General features: G+C 42.4%; 2 protein-coding genes across 7 annotated transcripts in view; both read left to right on the top strand.

Moving 5' to 3' along the window:
* The window catches only part of RFX4 (regulatory factor X4), a 97,136-nt gene extending 87,703 nt beyond the window's left edge, over positions 1-9,433 (top strand). The window contains exon 18 of the mRNA XM_075161660.1: positions 7,868-9,433. Coding sequence (XP_075017761.1) covers positions 7,868-8,140 — 273 coding nt within the window. The 3' untranslated portion in view covers positions 8,141-9,433. The remainder of the gene's footprint in view (positions 1-7,867) is intronic.
* A 4,437-nt stretch (positions 9,434-13,870) lies between these two features.
* Positions 13,871-20,168, top strand: part of RIC8B (RIC8 guanine nucleotide exchange factor B) — a 38,518-nt gene continuing 32,220 nt past the window's right edge. For 2 of the 6 annotated variants that reach the window (XR_012674561.1, XM_075156771.1), the window contains exons 1-2: positions 13,874-14,038; positions 17,415-17,462. Coding sequence is in view for 3 of the 6 variants with exons in the window: in XM_075156771.1 (XP_075012872.1) it covers positions 13,952-14,038; positions 17,415-17,462 (135 nt within the window). In the remaining 3 variants the exon portion in view is untranslated. Of the gene's footprint in view, positions 14,039-14,428; positions 14,525-17,414; positions 17,463-20,168 lie in introns of those variants that run through there. The other 4 variants (XM_075156762.1, XR_012674560.1, XM_075156755.1 and 1 more) reach the window with 4 other exon arrangements.

Genomic DNA, 20,168 nt, shown 5'->3' with positions numbered 1-20,168 from the left:
CAAAGGGGATGGAGGGAATAACTTTTATTTGGTGGAAGTGGGGAACTGAACAACTGGGAAAGGGGAAAGGAAGGGAATGAGTGACCCTTTAAATTGCATTTGCCAACATGTAGCATGTTGATCCCAACCTGACAATACAATGATGGTTGCATTGTATTAATTTTAGGATGTCTACTGTGGTTTTGTCATTAGAATCCTCACAGTGGGGCTGTGCTGGGGAAGAAGTCACACAGCTGTAGATCTTGTACTATGTACAGCTCTTGAAAAGTGCAGGTGGGGGTCTCAAGCCAAGCTTAACTCACCTGACCAGTGGCAAGTCCACGTTAGTGAGCAGCTTCTGGATAATTTGAATCCCCTAGTGTTAGAGGAAATGAGACAACAGTAGTTGCTAAGGCTGGTACCGCTGAAGCACCATGTGTCACAGCTGCATGCTCACTCACACCCCATCCCGTGACAGACTGGTGAGAGCCCTTGAGGTTATTGTTATCTCCCATCTCTGAGACAGTCTTGGAGCTTACCTTGGCTCACAGAAGAATGTGATAAGTGTCTTGTGACTTCGGGCTAAATAGAAATTTTGATAAGTAACACATAGTTTCATAAAGATCAGAGGCTCTCAGATGGACAAGAAGGTAAAAAAATGGAGGAGATGGCTTGTAAAAAACTTTATAGGGAGTATGTGTTCTGCTGAAGTAATATCTGCAGCTACTAACCCAGCATAAGCCTAAAACTGCCTGCTTGTGGCAGTATGGGCTGACTAATTCCCACCAAAGGCTAAGAGTCTTTTTGTTGACAGGGACCATCTGTTCAAACCTTGGTCTTAATCCGAATGTTTTTTTTTCTTTCATCAGCATCTGGGAATAGTTCTCAGAACAGTTCCCTCCTTGTAACTCCAGGCCTGATTGCTCATTTCTTGACTTGGCTTACTGGCCAGGAGCCTGGCACACAAATAAAGAAAAATGATCTACAGATTGATTTGTTACTACCTAATTCTCTAAGCCATAGTGCAGAAGTGCATACAATCCTAGGATGCTACTCCATCATCATATAGAAGGGGACTGTGTAATGTGTGTACATAAACACATCTATACTGACACTATATTTCATCAGTTCCCTGCCTTTGCAGTTTTACATACCAGATGCCAGGGTAGAAAATAGACAACAACTCTGTCTAAAAGCCTCTGAGCATTCTTATCAGCCTATGCTGAGTTTAGCAGAGAGGTACTCCCTTCAAAGGTATCGCCTTCACAATGGCACCACCTAATCCACCTCCACGATGTATTACGCTTGACCGGTTTTTGATCACAGCTTTTGTCTGCAAGTTTCACCCTGGCTGGACAGGTCTTGATCCTCTTTCAGTCTATCCGTAAATATTTCAATTCATATCATTCCACCTCTTCCTTAAACATAAAGTAATTCATGCTGCAGTAATTTTTCTTTGTAAATCACAAGGATAACACTTTTAGTAGGAAGAGTAATTAAAGAAATCTGCAGCAGTATATATTTTTGTATTTTAATATATCTAGTAACATATAAAGATGTACATCATATGAATGTTCATCACTGTATATGCAGTACGAAAAACAGCAAACATACGATATATAGGTGTAAGTACTCTAATGCATGGCTGTAGTGAATCATATTGTAGGTCCATTTATCCAGGTCCTATCTCCAGCAATGGCCAGAAACAAATGTGTGGAGGAAAAGTCTTAGAAAGAGTAAGTACGAAGTTGTCCTTTCACCAGCATAGCCACACTATCTTTGGCAAGAGCTGACCTAGGGACATCCTGACTAGGAAGCAGTAGCTGGACTGTTGTATTTTGTAGCAAACCACTCTCCATTACCCTGTCTTTGAGCTTTTTAGTTCTTTTAGCTTTTTTGTACTTATAGACTGGGGGATGGCTTGCATGAAACATATATTCTCTTGTTAATTTTAAGTCTGTTATCTCATAATTGCATTGGGTACCCTATGTTTTTTGGGTGATGAGGAACAGGGAATATTCATTCCCTATTTATCTACTCTCGCCATTCAAGACATTATAGATCTGCATCATTCTTCTCACCTCCTTCCTGTCATCTCTTTTCCAGACTTAAGAGTTATCATCTGTTTAGTTTCTCTTGTGACCGATGGTCTACACACAGGAGTTATCTGAGGACTGCATGTGCGCTGCAGGGCAGGCATAGTCTGGGGAGCACGCGAATGTCCTGTTCTCTCAATTGTGCTGAGCAGGGAACCTGCTGGAGCTGCAGCTCCCCTCCAGTCTTTCTGTGCAATCCTGATCTCAGAGTAGGTAGGAGGGACTCAGTCTAGAAGCTGCCACATCAGCCACTTAGATCTGGGAAGCGCTCTTAGACCCTGCACTGCACACAGCCTTATTTTACCTTTTCTTCCTTTGCACTTCCGTAACGGAGCAACCATCTCCAAATGGTGTATCTCAGGTGGAGGTACTTAACAGAGAGCCATGGAAGTGGCATAGCAGTGTTTCCCTTTTTGTCCTTGAGATGCAGTTCCCACCTTAAAGACAAGCTTTTTTTTTTTTTTGGCTGCTTTTAAGCTATCTCCTGTTGCGCTCAGGAGCATAGCCAGGGTCAGTGGTGCTGAACTGGGGCTCTACCCTCAAGAGGCACTAATCAACTTCTGGGACTGGGAGGAGCACATTTGTATCAGCAAGTGCTTGCGCTCTGTTTTGTTGTTGACAGATTGGGTTTCTGAAGAGCATAGTTTACTTCCATGGTCTGGACAGCACAAACCAGTCTGGAAAATGCTGCAGTAGTACAATCTGCTGTTACACAGTAGATTGGGTCCGCACCTCTCAGAGGCACAGAGTACAGTATTCAGGCCATAGTTAAAGGAGCTTTAAGCAGTGTTTGACTCTCCTAAACTGCTCTGAGGACTGCCGTGGTCTCACATAACTTCACAGAAATGCGCTATGGGTTGCAGCACCACTTGGTTTCTCTGTGCAATGCTGCATGCCACAATTCTACCCAACCACGTCTTCCCTTCATATGCCTCTACAGCAGGATTTACTTGGGGGCAGTACTGGAAGAACTGGTTTTTGTTACAGTGGGGGAGCCAAAGAAATCCTCTCCCAGACAGAGCCCATGCTTTACTGTCCATTCGCGTTGTTCTGGCCCATCTACTTCACAAAAAAAAAGAAGGGGAAAAGTTCTTGTCCCTCCAGCACATACACAGTATAAGCTCATGACTTATTATTCTTACTGAATGCAGTAAGAATAATATACTCTTCCCAATAACCACTCTGTCATCAAACAGCTAGTAATGACAGAAGGAAAAAAATACTGTCCAAATCCCACCCACGCAACAAGAATCATTGTTCCTAACTGTATGGCTTCATAACGGACTTGAAATTGTTAGAATGTAATTGAAGTAATTATGTATTGAATGCAACAGGAAACAGATGTCTTAACTTATTTTTAAATAATTACAAATAGCATTTTCATAAGACTCCAAATGCCACTCCCAAAAGTACCAAAATCACTCGGATTGACTTCAAAGTTTCACCCAACCTATTTGACAGACTAATATTCAATAAGCTTCAATTTGTGGAGAAAAGGATCAAATTAAGGGTTTTAAAGATGCAATCAATCAATAGTTTTGATTATCTCATTTTTTGAGATTTTAAGCATATTTTTATGAAGTTAATTTATAGCCAGTTCTTCACAATTGCTGTAATTTCTGGTATGAGTTATTTGCAAGTCCTAAAGTAGTGGCTACGGTACACCATTAACTTAGAGCATTCTGCAAAAGTGTGAGCTAATGCAATGTAAAATCAGAGTCACATTCATAAGGAAAATATTTTGCTGTTGGACAGAGACACCTTTCACCTCCATGCATAATCAGTCAGTGAGTTGAGGATAAGAATAAAGAGATTATTCTCCATCCTCACACTGCAGGAACTCAGTCTTCACTTCATGGGAGGACATATTTAACGTTGTATTTTCTAAAATAATACTAAAAGAAATTGAATTAGTTTTACATTTTTGGGCAAGGCCTTAACAATAATCTGCCCAAAGTCTCCCAGACTTAAAGGGCTTCTTGTCGAGGTCTAACGGCAGCAGTAGCAGCAAGTGTGAGTTAACCCAGAAAATGGTAATTTCCTGTCAAGAGCCCTCCAACAAACGTCGCCTTTATATCTGGCAAAGATCACTAGGCCCCAGTGTTTTGAGTTCAGCATGCTTAAGCACTCTTCATTAAACCGGATGTAGAGTGTGAAAGGTGATTCAGGCAGCATGGGCAGGCATCCGCCCAGATGGCTATGCTTTGGACACTCCAACAAGGCTGAATAGATGCTTCATTGGGTGAGTTAATAGTCAGGCAGGGGGCAATGAGCACTTTAAAAATATTGTCTTTCAATAGTCTCTTCACTGTAGGGAAAAAGAAGTCACTGACTCATTTGCGATTAGCTGACCTACCATTACAAAACTTTCCATCTTATTTCAGTCATAACAGAATTTATTGTAAAATACCAGATATTTAGGGTCCATGTTATTTTCAAGCAATTATTCTTTTTACATTCATGACACATTCATAAACACAGCTGCATCGGGTGCACTTGATGAAAAGGAAAAGCAGCACACTGTATCCTGTCCCCTCATGCACAGCCATTAGCCCTGCCTTCTTAGTAAGCCTTAGCATGGCCTCTTGACTATAGATAGGAGGAGGATTATCTTTCCTTTTCAGTGCATCCTGAAGTTCATTCTGGGAGTCAAGGTTTCATTCCCCCAACAGCACAGGTTTAGGTCCAAACTACCTAAAAGACATTATGTGGCTTCCCCACATAATGCCATGTACAACCAGGAGACCCACCACAATATTCCCAGAGTTCACTTTGTTCCTCTTGCTCACAGATGAAAGTTTTGCAGTCTACAAATTATCAAGTAGCAAATTATCCTGGCTGAAGCCCGGGCTTTCTCTTGGCATTTGTAAGGGGTATGAAAGCAAAGTAATTCCCCTATTACAAGTCACAACCTCACAGGAAAATTGCACTGAGTCAGGATGGCAAAGGATTCTGTTATGGTTAACGACAGAGCAGATCAAATATCACGTTGGGAAGGAGACAAGAGATAATCATTGGTGTATTATGGCAAAAGTCTAGATTAACCTTGTTGTAAGTATATTCTTTAAGAAAAGAATCTACAGTGACTTCAGGTATAGATCAATGGCTAATAAAGGCAAAGACCATGATAATTACTATCAAGTAAAACAGTACTGAAGACAAAGGTTTCTAGCTTGGCCGACATCTTGCAACTCCACAGGTGACATACAGAAAACAGAAAGTTAAAAATGTATTATTTGTGTGGTGTGGTTTTTTCCCAATGATCCATCCTGGTCACGACTCCTACCATCTCAAAGCATTTTGCACACAGTCATTAGTGGGACATTTGAGATCAGCCAGGAAAAACAACTTACAGATTTGACAACTACGGAAAAGGGACTATTATTTAACTTGAGCCAACCTAACTAATGGATTACATCAGGTAGAAGGAGGAAGAAAAGAGCCATCTTCTGAGAACCGCTCATCTTCTGTCTTAACTATTTATCTCGAGATTTGATAAATTCTTCTGGTGGCTGTAGACAGAGCACAAATGACTCACTTTTATTAGATGCCTGACTTTTTGGCAACTAAAGTTAGGTGAGATGAATTCAAGTCTGAAGCTCTAGTGAATAACATGACAACTTGTTTCCTCTTTATTCATTATGGCAGGAGCTTTGTTCACCAAGATGTTCAGGTGAAGGCAGTCAGCAGGCACTAGCATGAAAATTACTTCAGTATATTGCTGGTGCAGACCAGGAAAGCTGCATCCTAAATCTACTAGCTAGTCCCCTAAACATTAAAAATATGAAATTTGTTCAATATTTTCTGGAACCTCTTCTGTTTACTTAGAATACTTGCAAGTTGTTTGTCTTTTGACAGAGTGCCCTGTCCTTAGTTAATGAGTTAAAGGAGAGAACCATGATCCTAAGTTCAAATCACCTCATATAAAACTTCAAAACTTGAGTTTCATTGTTGCTGGGCACCGGCAGCTCTTATCTTCAGCAAAAGCTTCTGGAAAGGCAGCAAGTCTGCAAACTTGGTTCTTCTGCAAAGGAAGATAAGGCTTTCTGCAGTCAGTGCCAAAGCTCTGCTGAATTTTCCTACTGAAAAGCCTTTTGCTGGGGTGAAGATGGAAATTTAGATGATCTGGTATAGACTTGTTGCCAACGTTGCCAATACAGCTTATTCTGATAGCTGTATTAGCAGTACAGTGATGCCATTTACCTGCCTATTTCAGCAGCTGGTTGCACAGGTAAATCCGCAGTCTCTGTGGCGTTGAGAAGTATATGCTAAATAATGCATTGTACAGCTTTAATCTCTTCTCTCTCATCTGCTAACTGGTCTGTTTCCCCAGGACACAGTGGAATATGCTAAATCACTAACTACAATATTTTGGTCAAAAATAGTCTTCTCTTTCTCCTCTCTAATTAGGAGTGGCCAGCGTGTGGCTTTTGAGCTGCCTGAGGCTTGTGAACTGTTCAAATACGTTTGCCAAGGCAGGGCTGCCTTCCTGGCTGCGGTCTGGAGGGAGTCAGCAGAACTCCTCATGGAGGCATTGCTGTAATTGCCTTGGGGACCCACTTATGCAACTGATTAACCCCAGTCCCATCCGGCAGTGGAGTAATGTAATGAGACCCTTTGGGAATCACTGCCATCTCCCTCCTAGGAAGAACTACGGCAGCTCTTCTCTCCATGACCCTCCAAAATATGGGGAAGGGGTTTTACAGTCCCCAGCCATATAAAATTTTAGCATGCAGCTTGCAAGATTTGTAAGCATCGGAAGAAGTGATAGTCCTACTTTGGTGACAGCTTTCTAGTTAAGGAAATATCACAAGATCATGAAATTTAAAATTTTGACACTTTTTGTGGAAAAGGTACAGCCCTGTGTGTATGGACACATTTGCATGTAAAATGTAGAAGCTCTGAAGATACATGGCTGGGCAAGGGGAACAGGGATCCTAACCATCTCTGTGATGCAGATGGATAATAGGAGGGCAAAACAAGGAAAGCCAGTTCTTAGGCACAGCACACAGATGATCTGCTCCTGTAAGACAGGCAATAAGATAAATACATGTTAAGCAAGCACTTACAAGCACAGTTTACTTTCTGTTGCTGGGCAGCCTATGGCTATGGAGGGCAAAAGCTGTTCTCTGCCTATCCTATCCTCAGCACATCTTCTCCTTAGTGGGAGGTATTTGTCGAACTACTTTGATTTCTAGTTTCCAACTGTCACTGCGAACAGCTGGGGAATAGAGAGATTCTTCTTCTGCCTGCCTCTTTTCATAAGTTCTCCAATTAGCTGCTCGCTCTGAGGCCAGACCATACTATTTTTCTGCAGAAACTGGCAGGATGGCTTGTGAACATTTAAAAGGGAAGGCACCTTTCCAGTAATAAAGATCCTTTTGCTCTCCTCCCTCAAAACTCAGTTGAGTGAGCGGGAGTTGGGACATTTTATACTCTGGTTTTTACTGAACAGCAAGTTTCCAAGTAAAAGCTGTGAGAAAAAGATTAGATTAATTCAATTTATTTTTCTGCTCCCAGATATACCTGCCAGTACCTAGCTCTTTGATAAATTAATTCAATATTTAAATGCAGTGACTGCTTTGCAAGACTTTCCCTGACACTTTGGTTTGACTGCAGGTGCTAGTTATCTGATATTCCACCTTCGGTATGTTACCTAGTTGTTGGAGGGCTGCTAATTCGTATGATTTTGGTTTTGTTGAACACGGAATTGTGATACCACCAGCCCTTATTTTAAAATTAAGCATGTGGTAGACAATTCTTTAATTTGTTTTTCTTTGTTTTTATCGTAGTACCCTTTCAACAGCCCAACATCAAGAATGGAGCCCTGTTTGATGAGCAGTACTCCAAGGCTGCATCCCACACCAGTGACTCCTCGCTGGCCGGAGGTCCCAGCCGCAAACTCCTGCTACACGAGCCCATCCATGCACTCCACAAGATATGGAAATTCTAGTGACATGTACACCCCCTTGACTACCCGCAGAAATTCTGAATATGAGCACATGCAACACTTTCCTGGCTTTGCCTACATCAATGGGGAAGCCACCACAGGTTGGGCTAAATGAAAATGACTGGTATCAGCTAAGCCCATGTACTTAAATGAGTTCTAAAAACTTCATGTTATGTGGGACTTTCCATGGACGTTCTTCAAGGGAGGTGAAGATGGAAAAGATCCTGGGCAGATAAATGTAGTTCATAATGTGGGCAGATTGCAGACCAGTATGACTGAATGTTCCTGTAGCCGAAAAAAAGATTTTTGTGCTATTCTAGACCACTTTTTGGGCCAATCTGTGCCTTCTTTAATTCTGGCATGTGGGCCAACCCTGTGTGATGTCAGTTTGAGTGAGCCATTTTTGCCCCCTCCTCTTATTAACAAATGTTCATGAGTCTTACAAAAAAAGTACTGGAACGGGACCTATTTATAATTTGAATTAAAGACAGGAAATTCACCCTCAGCAAAACTCTGTCACCTGTTCTTCTTTTAAGCTCTTAATGCATTTCTTAAAAACCGTTCTGCCAAGTCATCACTTGTTCATATCGATTCCTTTATCTGGCTCCTTAAAAGACATGTGGTGTTGTAGTTTCAGTTTACACCTAACTTTGTATATTGATGCACCTTTCTGTTGATCCAGTAAGATTGATCTTTACAAAAGAGAAGAAAAGACATGTAGCATTGAATTATACACTGCCTTAAGTTGACTATTGTTCTTATTGTATATGTATTTGTGTTAAGTTTGCACAATCTGGAAAAATCTAATTTCTCTGGTCAGTAATGACAAGGTTAAGAAGGGACTTGGGGACTGGGAAGATTTTGGATTCAGAGCCACATATGTTAAATATGATGATATGAAGCAATTATGTAAAGAAAATGACAATGCAAACATGATTATTCATTTAATTACCTATTGACAGGTATGAAACTGTTCTCTCAATTCCTTTACGTGGTGATAACTCTATATACTTCTACAAAAGCAAAATTCAAAGCTGTGCCTTTGAACTTATTCTGTACTGTGTATGTGTGGAAAAATGTATTGTATTTTGGGGAGAATTTTTCTTAGACATTTTCTGTCAGATTTGTAGCTATTTGTGAGTTTTTGTTAGATTTTATTAACATAGTTTTTTCTTCTATATTATAAAATGCACCAAGCAATTATGGTGGACCTATTACCCTATGGGTAAGAAATAAATAAATGGAAATACGACATCAGGCATTTTAGTAATTGTTTTGTAAATAAAATCTTTGATAGCACCCAGTGTGATGATAACCATGTTTATGCCTAAAATGGACAAAAGTGTCATTTGTACAGTTGTGCAAGATATATGAGGGATTTTCACACTCAAATAAAGTTCTTGAAATTAAATAGATACCATTTAAATTTACTTAAATACAGAAGCAAACCTTCAACAAACCCTAAATGTGACAATGTATGTTTTTATCCAGCGGAAGACTTGAGAACATACATAACTCACAGCAAATGAGTAGCCCTACACCTGTGCTTTCAGCTGAAAGAGCTCAAGGCTCAGGGAATCAATAGATTGATGACTTTATATTGTTTGGTTTAAGTCCTGCTGCTCTTGCTCACCCAAGCCAGTGTACTCACTGAGGAGGGTAAGATGTGCTATCTTCTTTACAGTACCTTGTAACAAATGTGTTGCCTCTGGAATACTGGAAATGGAAAAGTCATTTTTCCTTAGGTGAGTAAATAAAGTGGCAAAATTCTCAGACCTTGTATATTTGACCAGTGGATAAACTGGTGAGAGTTTGAGGTCTAAAGCAACTACAGAATTGAGCTGGAAATCTGCAAGGATTGAGGGAGGAAGGGGTTCCAGGACAGGTTTTGCAAGTGTCCAGCCTCTTAAGCATTCAGCCAAGGTCCTGGTGGGATTTTCAGAAACACAGCGGGAGCTTATCTCTACCTTTAGGTACCTGATGAAAATCTTGTTTCCTGGGCTAGTGTCACAGACCTTCTAAAATTTTACCCTCGTCAGCTCGTGTTATTACCCAATATACATTTATTCCTTACTTTTATTAAGGACAGGGGAGATCTGGCTTAGGCTAACTCATCTATTTTATTCTTATTCAGGTTTGCCTTCAAGGCAAAATTATCTACACATGAAAAAGGTAAGTCATGTGAGGAAGTTTTTTTAGTGGCCGCTATTTAGCAGCTGGAGTTTTGATGTGTTTGAGACCAAAGTCCTACTTTGCATTTTATTATTGAAGATGTTTAAATCAAAGCATTGATTCTGGCCTATTAATTATTAACAAGCACAGAATTATCTGCCTCATCAAGATTGTGAGAAATCAGTATGGGAAAAGTAGTGTCACTAGAATAGAAAAACCCACTTTCTCCTCCCCAATGGATTCCAAATCTCTGCACTGCATTGCATCTGCCAAGAGTCCACCGTGACCCTGTTCACTCATTTACAAGAACATCGATTAATCTCCAGTTACCTGATGGACTACTATTGGCCATGACCTACCATGGTCCCTCCAAGGACCAGACGCACTGGTGAGATGGTTGTGGGCAGAACGGACCAGTAACTCAAAGCTGGGTCTTTGGAAGGATCAGGAAGGAGGTGAACCCCAGCACCACTCAAGGGAAGCCAGAAGCACTTCCTACATTTTTTACAATAACTTGTTAAACCAAATAAAGTTTAATCCCCATTGACTGAAAGAGAGGAGAAAATGAGACTATTTTAGTATACAAACATGCCATATCCTTCAACGCATTTGGGGACAACTCAGTTACCCTGACTTGAAGCGTCCAGGGGAGACTGTTCAGGAAGGAGGATGGATATTGGACACAGTGTCAGGCCCAGAAATAATAAAAACTTTCTGAGTGCAGAGCTGCAACACTGAGCATGAAGTGCTGGGAGCAGCACCACAGCAGCACCACAAAGCTGCTCAAAACAAAGAGCCACAGAACATTGTCAGTCAGATAGGGCTTTGAAAGTCTTTTGCAGAAGAGCCTCCACAGTCTTTCTTTTTTAAATTCATTTAGAAACTTGGGTTGATGCCACAGGAGTCTGAACATGCACTTCCAACTACCTTTGAACTGCTTCCTGATGACAGCTTTGAAATTTAAACTGGACATTCACGGGGAGCAATATATAGATGACTGAACACAGCTCTACAGAGGTCACCATCACCATCTGCATCAGAAGCACTGCAAGGGAAAGCAGGCCCCCTCCTTGACCACCGCAGGTCAGAACCCACCATATTAATATAAACTGCCACAGCTTTCAGGTCACAGGGGTATACACCAGGCTGTGAAGTGCAGCGGCTCACGAGAGGATGATAACCTCTGGGTAGAATGGCTGGTTAGGAGCAGGAATCGCTTAAATCATCCTAGTACAAATTGTCAAATCTCCTGAGTCAGAGCCTGCAGCTTGTTAATTAAGCCCTTCCCTTGACCGTGGTAACTGAAACTGCCGTTTCTTGCCTAGCCAGGTATTCATGTGTATATAAGGAAATATGTGACTACACAAATCTTTCTGAAGAAGCTTTTATACCACATGCCAAAATATTCAAACCCATTTTCACTTTCTCTTCCTTTCTTCCTTTCTCTTTTTTCTTTTTTCCTTTTCTTCTTTCCTTTTCTTTTTTCCTTTTCTGTTTTCCTTTTCTTTTTTCTTTTTCTTTTTTCTTGCTCACTTTCTGTCTTTCTTCTCTCTTTCTTCTCGCAACAAATAAACATTTTATTAAAAGTGTGATCTTTTTCACGGGCTAAAACATATAACAAAAGATAGATGTAATATATACAATATAATATATTGTAATATTCTATATTATAGCGTAACTAACATAACATATATAATATTTTTAAATAGATGTATACACACACACGAACATGTATGTATGTATGCATATAAAAATCCATTTCAATTCTTTGAGATTTTTCATTACCAGGTAGAAAAAAGACTCAGCGGGGGAAGAGCAGTGAGAACTCCATTCACTAGCACGAATCCTGTTTTTGTCTGGCTACCTCTTGCTGCTAAGGTCACTACCCTTTGACAAAAATGGCCTCTGACCTCCCCAGCCCCACAATTCTGTTGTGACTGACCCTGAAACCCATGAAATTCAGGGGCAGACCTTGCTTTGGAAGGTTTAGATAAAGCTGACTAACATGAGAAGGGCTCATGGTATGCACCCATCTGAAAAGGTCTGGCAGTTCTTTGGTAGAGGATGCAATTTATTCTGTCCCCCTCTTTCACTGAAATCCTAATCCTTCATATGCTACCTAAAGTGGAAACTAAAACGCACTGATGATGAATAACAATGTGCCTTTAAAGGGCAGTAACAGTTTTCTAGTCTTTATTTTTTAGGGTTTTTATATTTTAAACAAAAAATGTAATTGGCAATGTACAAGTAAGATGAGCGTTTTGCTGTGCTGTGAAGTAAATCTAAGCAGGTTTGAACTTTATAATATTATAGAGTTGTAAATCAAACAAGCAAAGGATTTTTTTGCTGGGTTTCTCTCAAAAGCTGCATTAGTATACACAGGGACCTGACTCAGAAGAAACGGTTATGTACTTTGGGCTGGATTTTGTTACTCCTTGCAGGCCAATGACTGTGTTGTTCTGGTTTTGTATCTCAGTTCAACCTATCATGGCAAGAAACCCCTAACCAGAAAATTCAGATCCTAGTCTGGGTGAAACACACACAGGCATACGCCGACATGTCTTAGCACCTTCAGCGCTCTTTGGAGCCACCATCCATCTGCAGATGAAACCTCCCTGGCCCCGCGGTATTTTCCGCCAGGGAGCTGATTGTTTGCAGATGAAGGTTTCTCTTCGTGACCACGGAGCACCTCCTGAATTGCTGCTGAATGAATAAATACTTCAAGGAGAGACCGACTGCAGCTCCCTCTGAAGTTTTATTATTGCGGCTTTTTTTGTTAACTTCGATATATCATCTTCTGCTACCTGGACAGTGAATTTTGATTATAGGGCACCCTGACTGTGGAAATACTACCTATCTCCTCAGCTGCAGTTTAAACATAAGGCCTTCAGGAGAACTTCAGAGACGTAGCTCACCTTTGCTCCGTCACCTCGGGCCCGGCCGCGCCGGTGCAGCCCACCCTCACCTCCCACCACCGCCCGTGCAAAACACGGCAGTGATGCGGCACCAGCATCTCTGCTCTGCGCCGCCCGGGTTGCTCACACCCACGTCAACACCCTCCAAAGAGTACACTGACCCCTCTGTGAGAGGGTGCGCGGGCAGTTTTGGGAAGGCAGCCGTGATGTCCCTCAGAGAGGCAGTTTTGTCTCCAGATGGAAATGGAGGATTTTCGTGTACCCCCACCACTCTGGCGGCTAGGACTTGAGAAAAAGCGGTTTGTTTTGCTGCCAGACGTTACGGCAAAGCGTAACGAGGAGGGCGTGTGTCGGGGTGTACTTTGTGCCACTGAGCGACCTGAGAGCACTCTCCCGGCCGGCGGTGGCCGCTCGGGCCTCGAACCCTCACTCCTCATCCGGCTCCGCCGCCCTTCTCGCTCGGCGTCGGTCAGGGCTGCCCGGCGCGGACTACAGCACCCATCGTGCCCCGCGGCACCAAAGCCCGCAGCTCCCGCCGCGCACCACAGTGCCGCGTCGCTTGGCATGCTGGGAGGCGTAGTCCTCTCGCCGCATTCTCCTGCCGGCGGGACTGGGCGGGAGGGCAGCCAATAAGAGGGCTCGGAGGTGCACGCCACCGCCCCCTCCAACCAATAGCGCGTGAGCGCTGCCTGCCAGTCCGGGAGGTTTCCAAGGGGAGCTTTGCGTCACGGCACGTCACGTCACGTCACGTCGGGGGGGCGCGGGGTAGGAGGTCAGGGCGCGGCGGGGCGGCGGCAGCTGCCGGCGGAGCGGGGCCAGGCGGCGGTCGGCGGGCGGGCATGGAGCTGGGCGCGGTGCTGGAGGCCGTGGAGGGGCGCGGTGGCGCCGAGGCCGCGGAGCGGGTCCTGGCGCGGTACAACCAGGAGGTAACGGGTCGTTGCGGGGGGGGCGGGCGTCCTCCCCCTCCCCCCGCGGCGCGAGCCGGCCCCTCCGCCCCCGTTCCCCCGGCCGTGCCGCCGCCCCGCCCCGCCCTCGGCAGCACCGCCGGCACCGGGCCGCGGGCGTCCCGCCCCTGCTGCCCCGGAGCTCCGGCCGCTGCTCCCCGGGCTCGCCTCTGCGAGCGGGTCCCCTGCCGTCACCGCTTCTGCTGCCGTTCCCTCAGCTAGCGGCGCCGGCTGGGCGCCGGGGCGGCCTGCCCGCGTCCCCTGCGCTCCCCCGTGCGCTCCCCGCCCGCAGGCTGTGCGGGGCACCGCGGCAGAAGCGGGGTGGTGAGGGGGCGCGGTGCCTAGAGGAAAGCGGACTTTCACGGGAGCACAAAGGCAGCGGTATCTGCCTTGCCTCTGCTTTCCGTGCCTGACGTGTAGCGTAGCGGGTGATCGGTGATCAAGCTGTAAAAAGAGCTGTTCCACAGCGTAAGTTTGCCTCAAAAGCCTCTTAACCTGCCTGTACCCCTCGGAAGAAGCGGGACAGCGTGACGCTGAAGTCTCTTGGATGACCACACGGTGTGCCCGCGCACCTGCCCCGCGGTCGCCAGGTCCAGCTGGCGTGCGGGGCAGAGGCCGTCGCACCGCCCCGGCAGCCACCGTGGCAGCGTGCAGAGGAGCAGCTCTGCGCTGGGAGGGGGCCTGCGTAAAATGGACTGCCAAACCTCACTTGGTTTTGCTGCGTTTCTGGCCAAGCAACGGGAAAAGGGGAGACAGCTAAAAGCAGGGTTACAACAGGTTGAGCTTTTAATGCTGATGGGTACTAAAGAGTACCTAGTGCCTGCTGCTGTTACAGGGTGATATGTGTATGCTAAGTCAAGAAGTGAAGGGATTTCCTGGTAGTGTTGGGAAGTAGGAACTGGAGTAAAGCTGGTTGTTAGGCTGGGTTTGTTTGAGGTTTTTTTTTCCCTCCTCTGATAGGGACATTTTGACACCTAGATTTCAGTAGATCAGTATAGTCCATTTCTAAAGATCAGATCTCAACCCATCAGGTGTCTGTCCTTTGTGCAGACGCTTCTGTGACTGGCACACAAGTCCCTAAAGCTGGTACTGACTCGGAGTTTGGCTTTGGATGTAATTTAAATGCAGTTGTGTTGAACTAACTATCTGCTGAAATTTAGGAATCTGTTACAGGAACAGTCAGGTTTTTAGCTAAAGATTCCTAGCTCTGTGATTAAGGGAAAAGCCAAATGAATGTGGATTGGTGTACGGTTATTCTTCAGCCTCCAAGGGATGGCTTGAAGTTTGCTGTCTTAGGTGCAATATGTTTTAAGTCTAACAATGGCAATAACTGATATCTTCACTCAAACTTCAGCTTCTGGAAGAAGCTTGAGCAACAGTCTTGTCATAGGCTGCTTTTGTGCACATGAAATTCAAATGTAGAGATTGATGCAGTTGCAGGGCACTTTCTCTGAAGGACTGGTAGGTCTAGAGTTCATTAGACACATCTAACTGTTTTAACTCACTGACCGCTTAGGTAGAGGAGGGACTCTGATTGAGGGAACCTTTTATCTTCTGTCTTTACTCTTGAAAATGACCCTTTGTTAAATGTGTTCAGTCAAAAAGCGCACACAAACATCTTTTCTTAATTTTGCTGTACTGGATTTTATGCCTTCTCAGCAGCTTCCCCAGATGAATTATTCAGGCTTAAGTCAAATTCTCAAGGACAGAGTGAGAGCTGGTGTGGTTTCTATTCTGGCATTTCAAGTCTTTTAATGAAGTCTTGGATTTACGTGTGTAGCTAAATACTTATTTTGAAGGGGGATGGGAATCTTTTATGTCTCAATATGACATTTCTCTTACTGTATTTCTTGTTAAGAAGTTTGCCTTAATGTTTCCTACCTCTCTCTTTCTGTGCAATGTGTTAGTAACTCAGATATGTTGCCTGTGGGCCAGCGAAGATTGGGCACAGTACTCCAGGTTCCAGATCTTTACCGAAGCCTCTTCTGGGCTTTAGGTTTCCCTAGGTTTTTTTCCAAATAACAAATTAAATATGCTTTAACTGAAGAGAAGGGATGGATTAAGTGTAGTTCTAAGGTGCAGGTGGCTATAGAATAAGTATATTGAGAGAAATTAACAGGTCTGTTCTTGCTCCTCAATGCTATCCCGTTTGCAATGATTATTCCGAATCTCTGTTCCTCCAGCACTTAGACTACTTACTGTCACTACACTTCTTTTGTAGATTTCCAAAAATGTTCATGTGCAAATGCAAAGATTGCCTTCTCTTGGTTAATTGCTCATCAGTTAATTTTCACCTGCTTTTGGCTGGCATTTTGCTGAACTTGTGTGGTTCAATAGTGTTATTGGGAGCCCTGTAAGAGAAAGGAAAGGAATTATTTTCCTACCATCCTCAAGGATCTAACTGTATTGGTAACCCTTGATAGTAGGGTAGATGTTCAAGGCCTGTCTGTGTAACTGTGAGCTTGTGTCATGAAAGGAAAGAGGCCCGCTAATGTAATATGGAGGGTCACTTTTGTTTTTCAGTCACTTGCATAATATAGCAAGTTGAGTATTAGAAATAATAGAAACGGAGATTTTTACTTTTTTAGAAGCTGTTCATCATTCTTAATCATTTAGCTTGGAAGTTTTAAAATGTCATTAAAATAACTCTCTGGTATTACTGCTGTTTTCTTTGACTGACAGAATAAACTTTTTCATGTGAGTAATATTTCACTAATAACATACTTCAGGATACTAATGTAGAACTAGACTCAATTGCTATTTGAAGTGTTTAACAGGAAATAAGTACTTGTTGTTAGACCATGTCTATCTTGTGTTTAACTGTACCAGAGAAACAAATAGCTTGGTAACGTGTTTTGGAAATTGCCACAATACAGAAACTGGTAGTTTTTGTAGTAAGGCTTATTTGATTTGTACTACTTGTTTTCTGCGCAAGATTATACTATGGTTGTTCCAGTTTGGAACACTTGAACGTGCAGTCAAAAGCTTGTAAACAAGAACTGCTCAGGGAAGAGTCTGAGTAATAAGGTATCTGTAAAACACAGGACTATAGGTAATGTTTTTCACCTTGTAAAGTGCCATGTGTGAGGTTGTTAACTCGCATCAGAAACAGAGCCCACAGGTCAAGGCTTGCTCTGCACCAGTAGCGAGGTAATTGTGAAAGCGTTAGTTGGAGCCACTTACTGAAGCTCTTGCTGTTGGGTAGAATGGGAAAGGACATGAGTTGACATGGTTATGGCCTCATTATCTGAGGCTGGTTTTAACCAGACTCCTAAGGTTTTGTAACAGTTTTGCAGGTATTACATACTTGGCAGCTGATGTTCATGTAACAAATGCAAACTCTTCTCTTTTTTTACAGAATCGGACCATTTTCAGATTTGATCCAGCAGATGAAGACAAAAGAAAGGTAGGTAAAATAGGCTGTCGAGCTGCATACCTGCTCGGGTTCAAAGTATGACAAAGGAAAAGCAGTCTCTTAACTTAGCTGCCATTGTGAAACGGTGCAATTAGTCATTATAAAGTTCTGTTTTCAATTTTGTTTCTTTAGTGCAAGAGACTAAACTACTAATGACAACTACTCATTCCCCTTTTTTCTGAAAAAGAAAAACAAATCTGCCTAACAAAAAGCCCTTTCTCCAATAAAAGTAGTAACAGAAAAGCCTATAAATAATTTTGTTGGGTACAGATTTGGGGTGGGGGAATAGAGTAAAGATACTCTTTTCTTCTGGATCTCAGATAAACATTTTGCAATATATTTTTGCATTTTTTTTCTCCTCTCAGCAGGTAGCACCTTCTTGTCTATGTTAGATACTTAGAGAATATTAGAGATTAAGATGAAGGGGTAAGTGCAGAAGAAAGCTATGGAGCTGTAAGGGAGACAAAGCTACAGAAGCCTGTTAATCCAAAGGTAGCTGTAATCAGCAGAATATGTACTGTGCGTGTCAGGTTCCAAAGATGGGAAATGTTTCTGTGTTACAGCATGGAGCTGTACAGGTGTGTCAGGGCTTAACAGGTCCCTTGAGGTCCATCCACAGCCTCACATTTAAAGCTTGGGCTGCCCTTGATTTTTACTTTTTTTCTCTTATTTTTATGGCATAATATGTGATGACAAGACCCTTCCTTTCTTTTCTCTAATTAGTTTTTGGGCTGATTTGCATATTTATTCAGAAAACGTTCATCAGTGAATGAGGCTGCATGTTTCCTCTATTTCTGAAATAAACTCAAAGCTTGAAATCAGAATTGCAACATTCCTGCAAGGATAGCTTGTCTCATATTGGACACACATCAATTCATTTTGTGCAAAATCTAAATATTTTCAGGTCTGAAGTCTTTTTCTGGTAGAAATGGGTGGGATAAGTGTCTCTGTCTTTTGCATTTACGAAACCATCAGTTATGCATACGGTAATCTTAAGTGACGATTGTTTATTACACAGATAACTTGAAGACCTCTTAGCTTGACTTCACTTTTGTGTGCAAGTATGCAGTTAAGCACAAAAGTAATAGAGAAAGTTACATAAAACTTACGGTATATATTGCTGTTGTCTCTCATAAATCAAAATAAAATAAACCCAGGAATGTGGCCTAGAAGCCTTCCCCAGTCTTCCTGTTGAATAGGTTTGTTTCACAGTCCTGGGAGCTCTCTGAAAACATCTTTCCTTGCTTTGCTTTTTATACCTTACAGAACAGCTGTTACAGACTTCATGAGATTATTCCCCCCCTGCCCCGCCCTTCCCCCTGCTGATATATGTAGCTTTCTTGATTGGGATTTAGATATGTGTTAAATGCAGAGTTATAACAGGATTTTTATGGGAAATAGCTTTAATTTATTATAGACATGGAAATTTGAATCAGTGTTTAAAGGTGTAGTTGACCAATAGTCAGTATGACAAACACTTAAGTATGTTTGATAGTTTTGTAAGCTGAATGTTTTAGAGGTGTACATACAGTTGAATAATGTTTTATTCAGTATTTTAAGCCTGTTGCTGTAGTTGGTTGTGGCTTCTGTCTTGCTAAGAAGTATTCTGAAAATCCTTGATAGAATTATTACTTAATTGGTGAAGTTCTTGACACATTTTCTGGGCCAATTGTTGTTCTTTCTGTGACATTAATTTAAAGCTGAACGAAGCTTATCAAGGAGTGTTTAGGACAGTAAGCAGACTTAACAATTTTGCTTATCAATTTTTTATTCTAAAAAAAAGCAAATGTTTTTTTAAATTGCATTTGCATAGCGTTACTTCCTTACTGGAAAAGACATTAATCATATGGGATCAGAGTCCCTTTTATAAAGGCAGCTTTTGTGTGCGCTTACTTGATAATCAAAAGCTGTGGGGGTTTTTTTGTTCCTGAATCTGCCCTGATGGTTCTTCAGGAAGTAGATAAGAAAAATACACCTCTGAAGAGACGCCACTGAAAAATTCTACAGTTCTAAAGCTTCAAAAGACCTACGTACAATTATTAAATATTTGGCTTTATCTATGGTTTTTCTCAAAGCTGACGTTCAGTAATATGGTGACAGGACTATGTGTGTCCTTTTTAATCTATATATTTGCTAAATATCCTTAGTGTCTGTAAAACATTCAGTATTCTCCTTTTATGCTTCAGTTAAGGTAAAAATGAAAATGCTTTAAATTGAAAGGTAAAATGCTTTTGTAAGAGCAAGCTACTGAAATTGTCACCAAAATTAATGGGAGTTGCTCAAAGTCTTCATGATGTAGCCTCATGCTAATGCAGAAACAAGCTCCATTTTTTGTTTAGTAGTACCAAAATACACTTGAGTTGACAGTATGTGCAGTTCTGCTGCTGTTAGGTTAGAATGATTGCAGTGAAAAAGAGTTCAGACAGACGGTCACAATCCGTAATGAAGTCATGTAGTAGACTTGAAGTTCAGCTATAGGGGCAAATACAGAGGGACGTCAGGATTTTGTCTTTGGTTTCAGGTGCTATTGGAAACTTGCCATATAACCTGATGAATGCAATAAATACTTCTTACCAGTCTCTTGCTGTGTATTGGGTTTGTGCATGCCTAGGAGTAAATTTTCTTTTAGTTATTTACTCCAGCAAGCCTCACAGACTTTGTTGTCAGTCATTCATGTCTATGCGAGAATGCAAGTGA

The sequence above is a fragment of the Calonectris borealis genome, chromosome 1, assembly GCF_964195595.1.
Source record: "Calonectris borealis chromosome 1, bCalBor7.hap1.2, whole genome shotgun sequence".
Taxonomy (NCBI): domain Eukaryota; kingdom Metazoa; phylum Chordata; class Aves; order Procellariiformes; family Procellariidae; genus Calonectris; species Calonectris borealis.
This window is presented reverse-complemented; position numbering and strand designations above follow the sequence as displayed.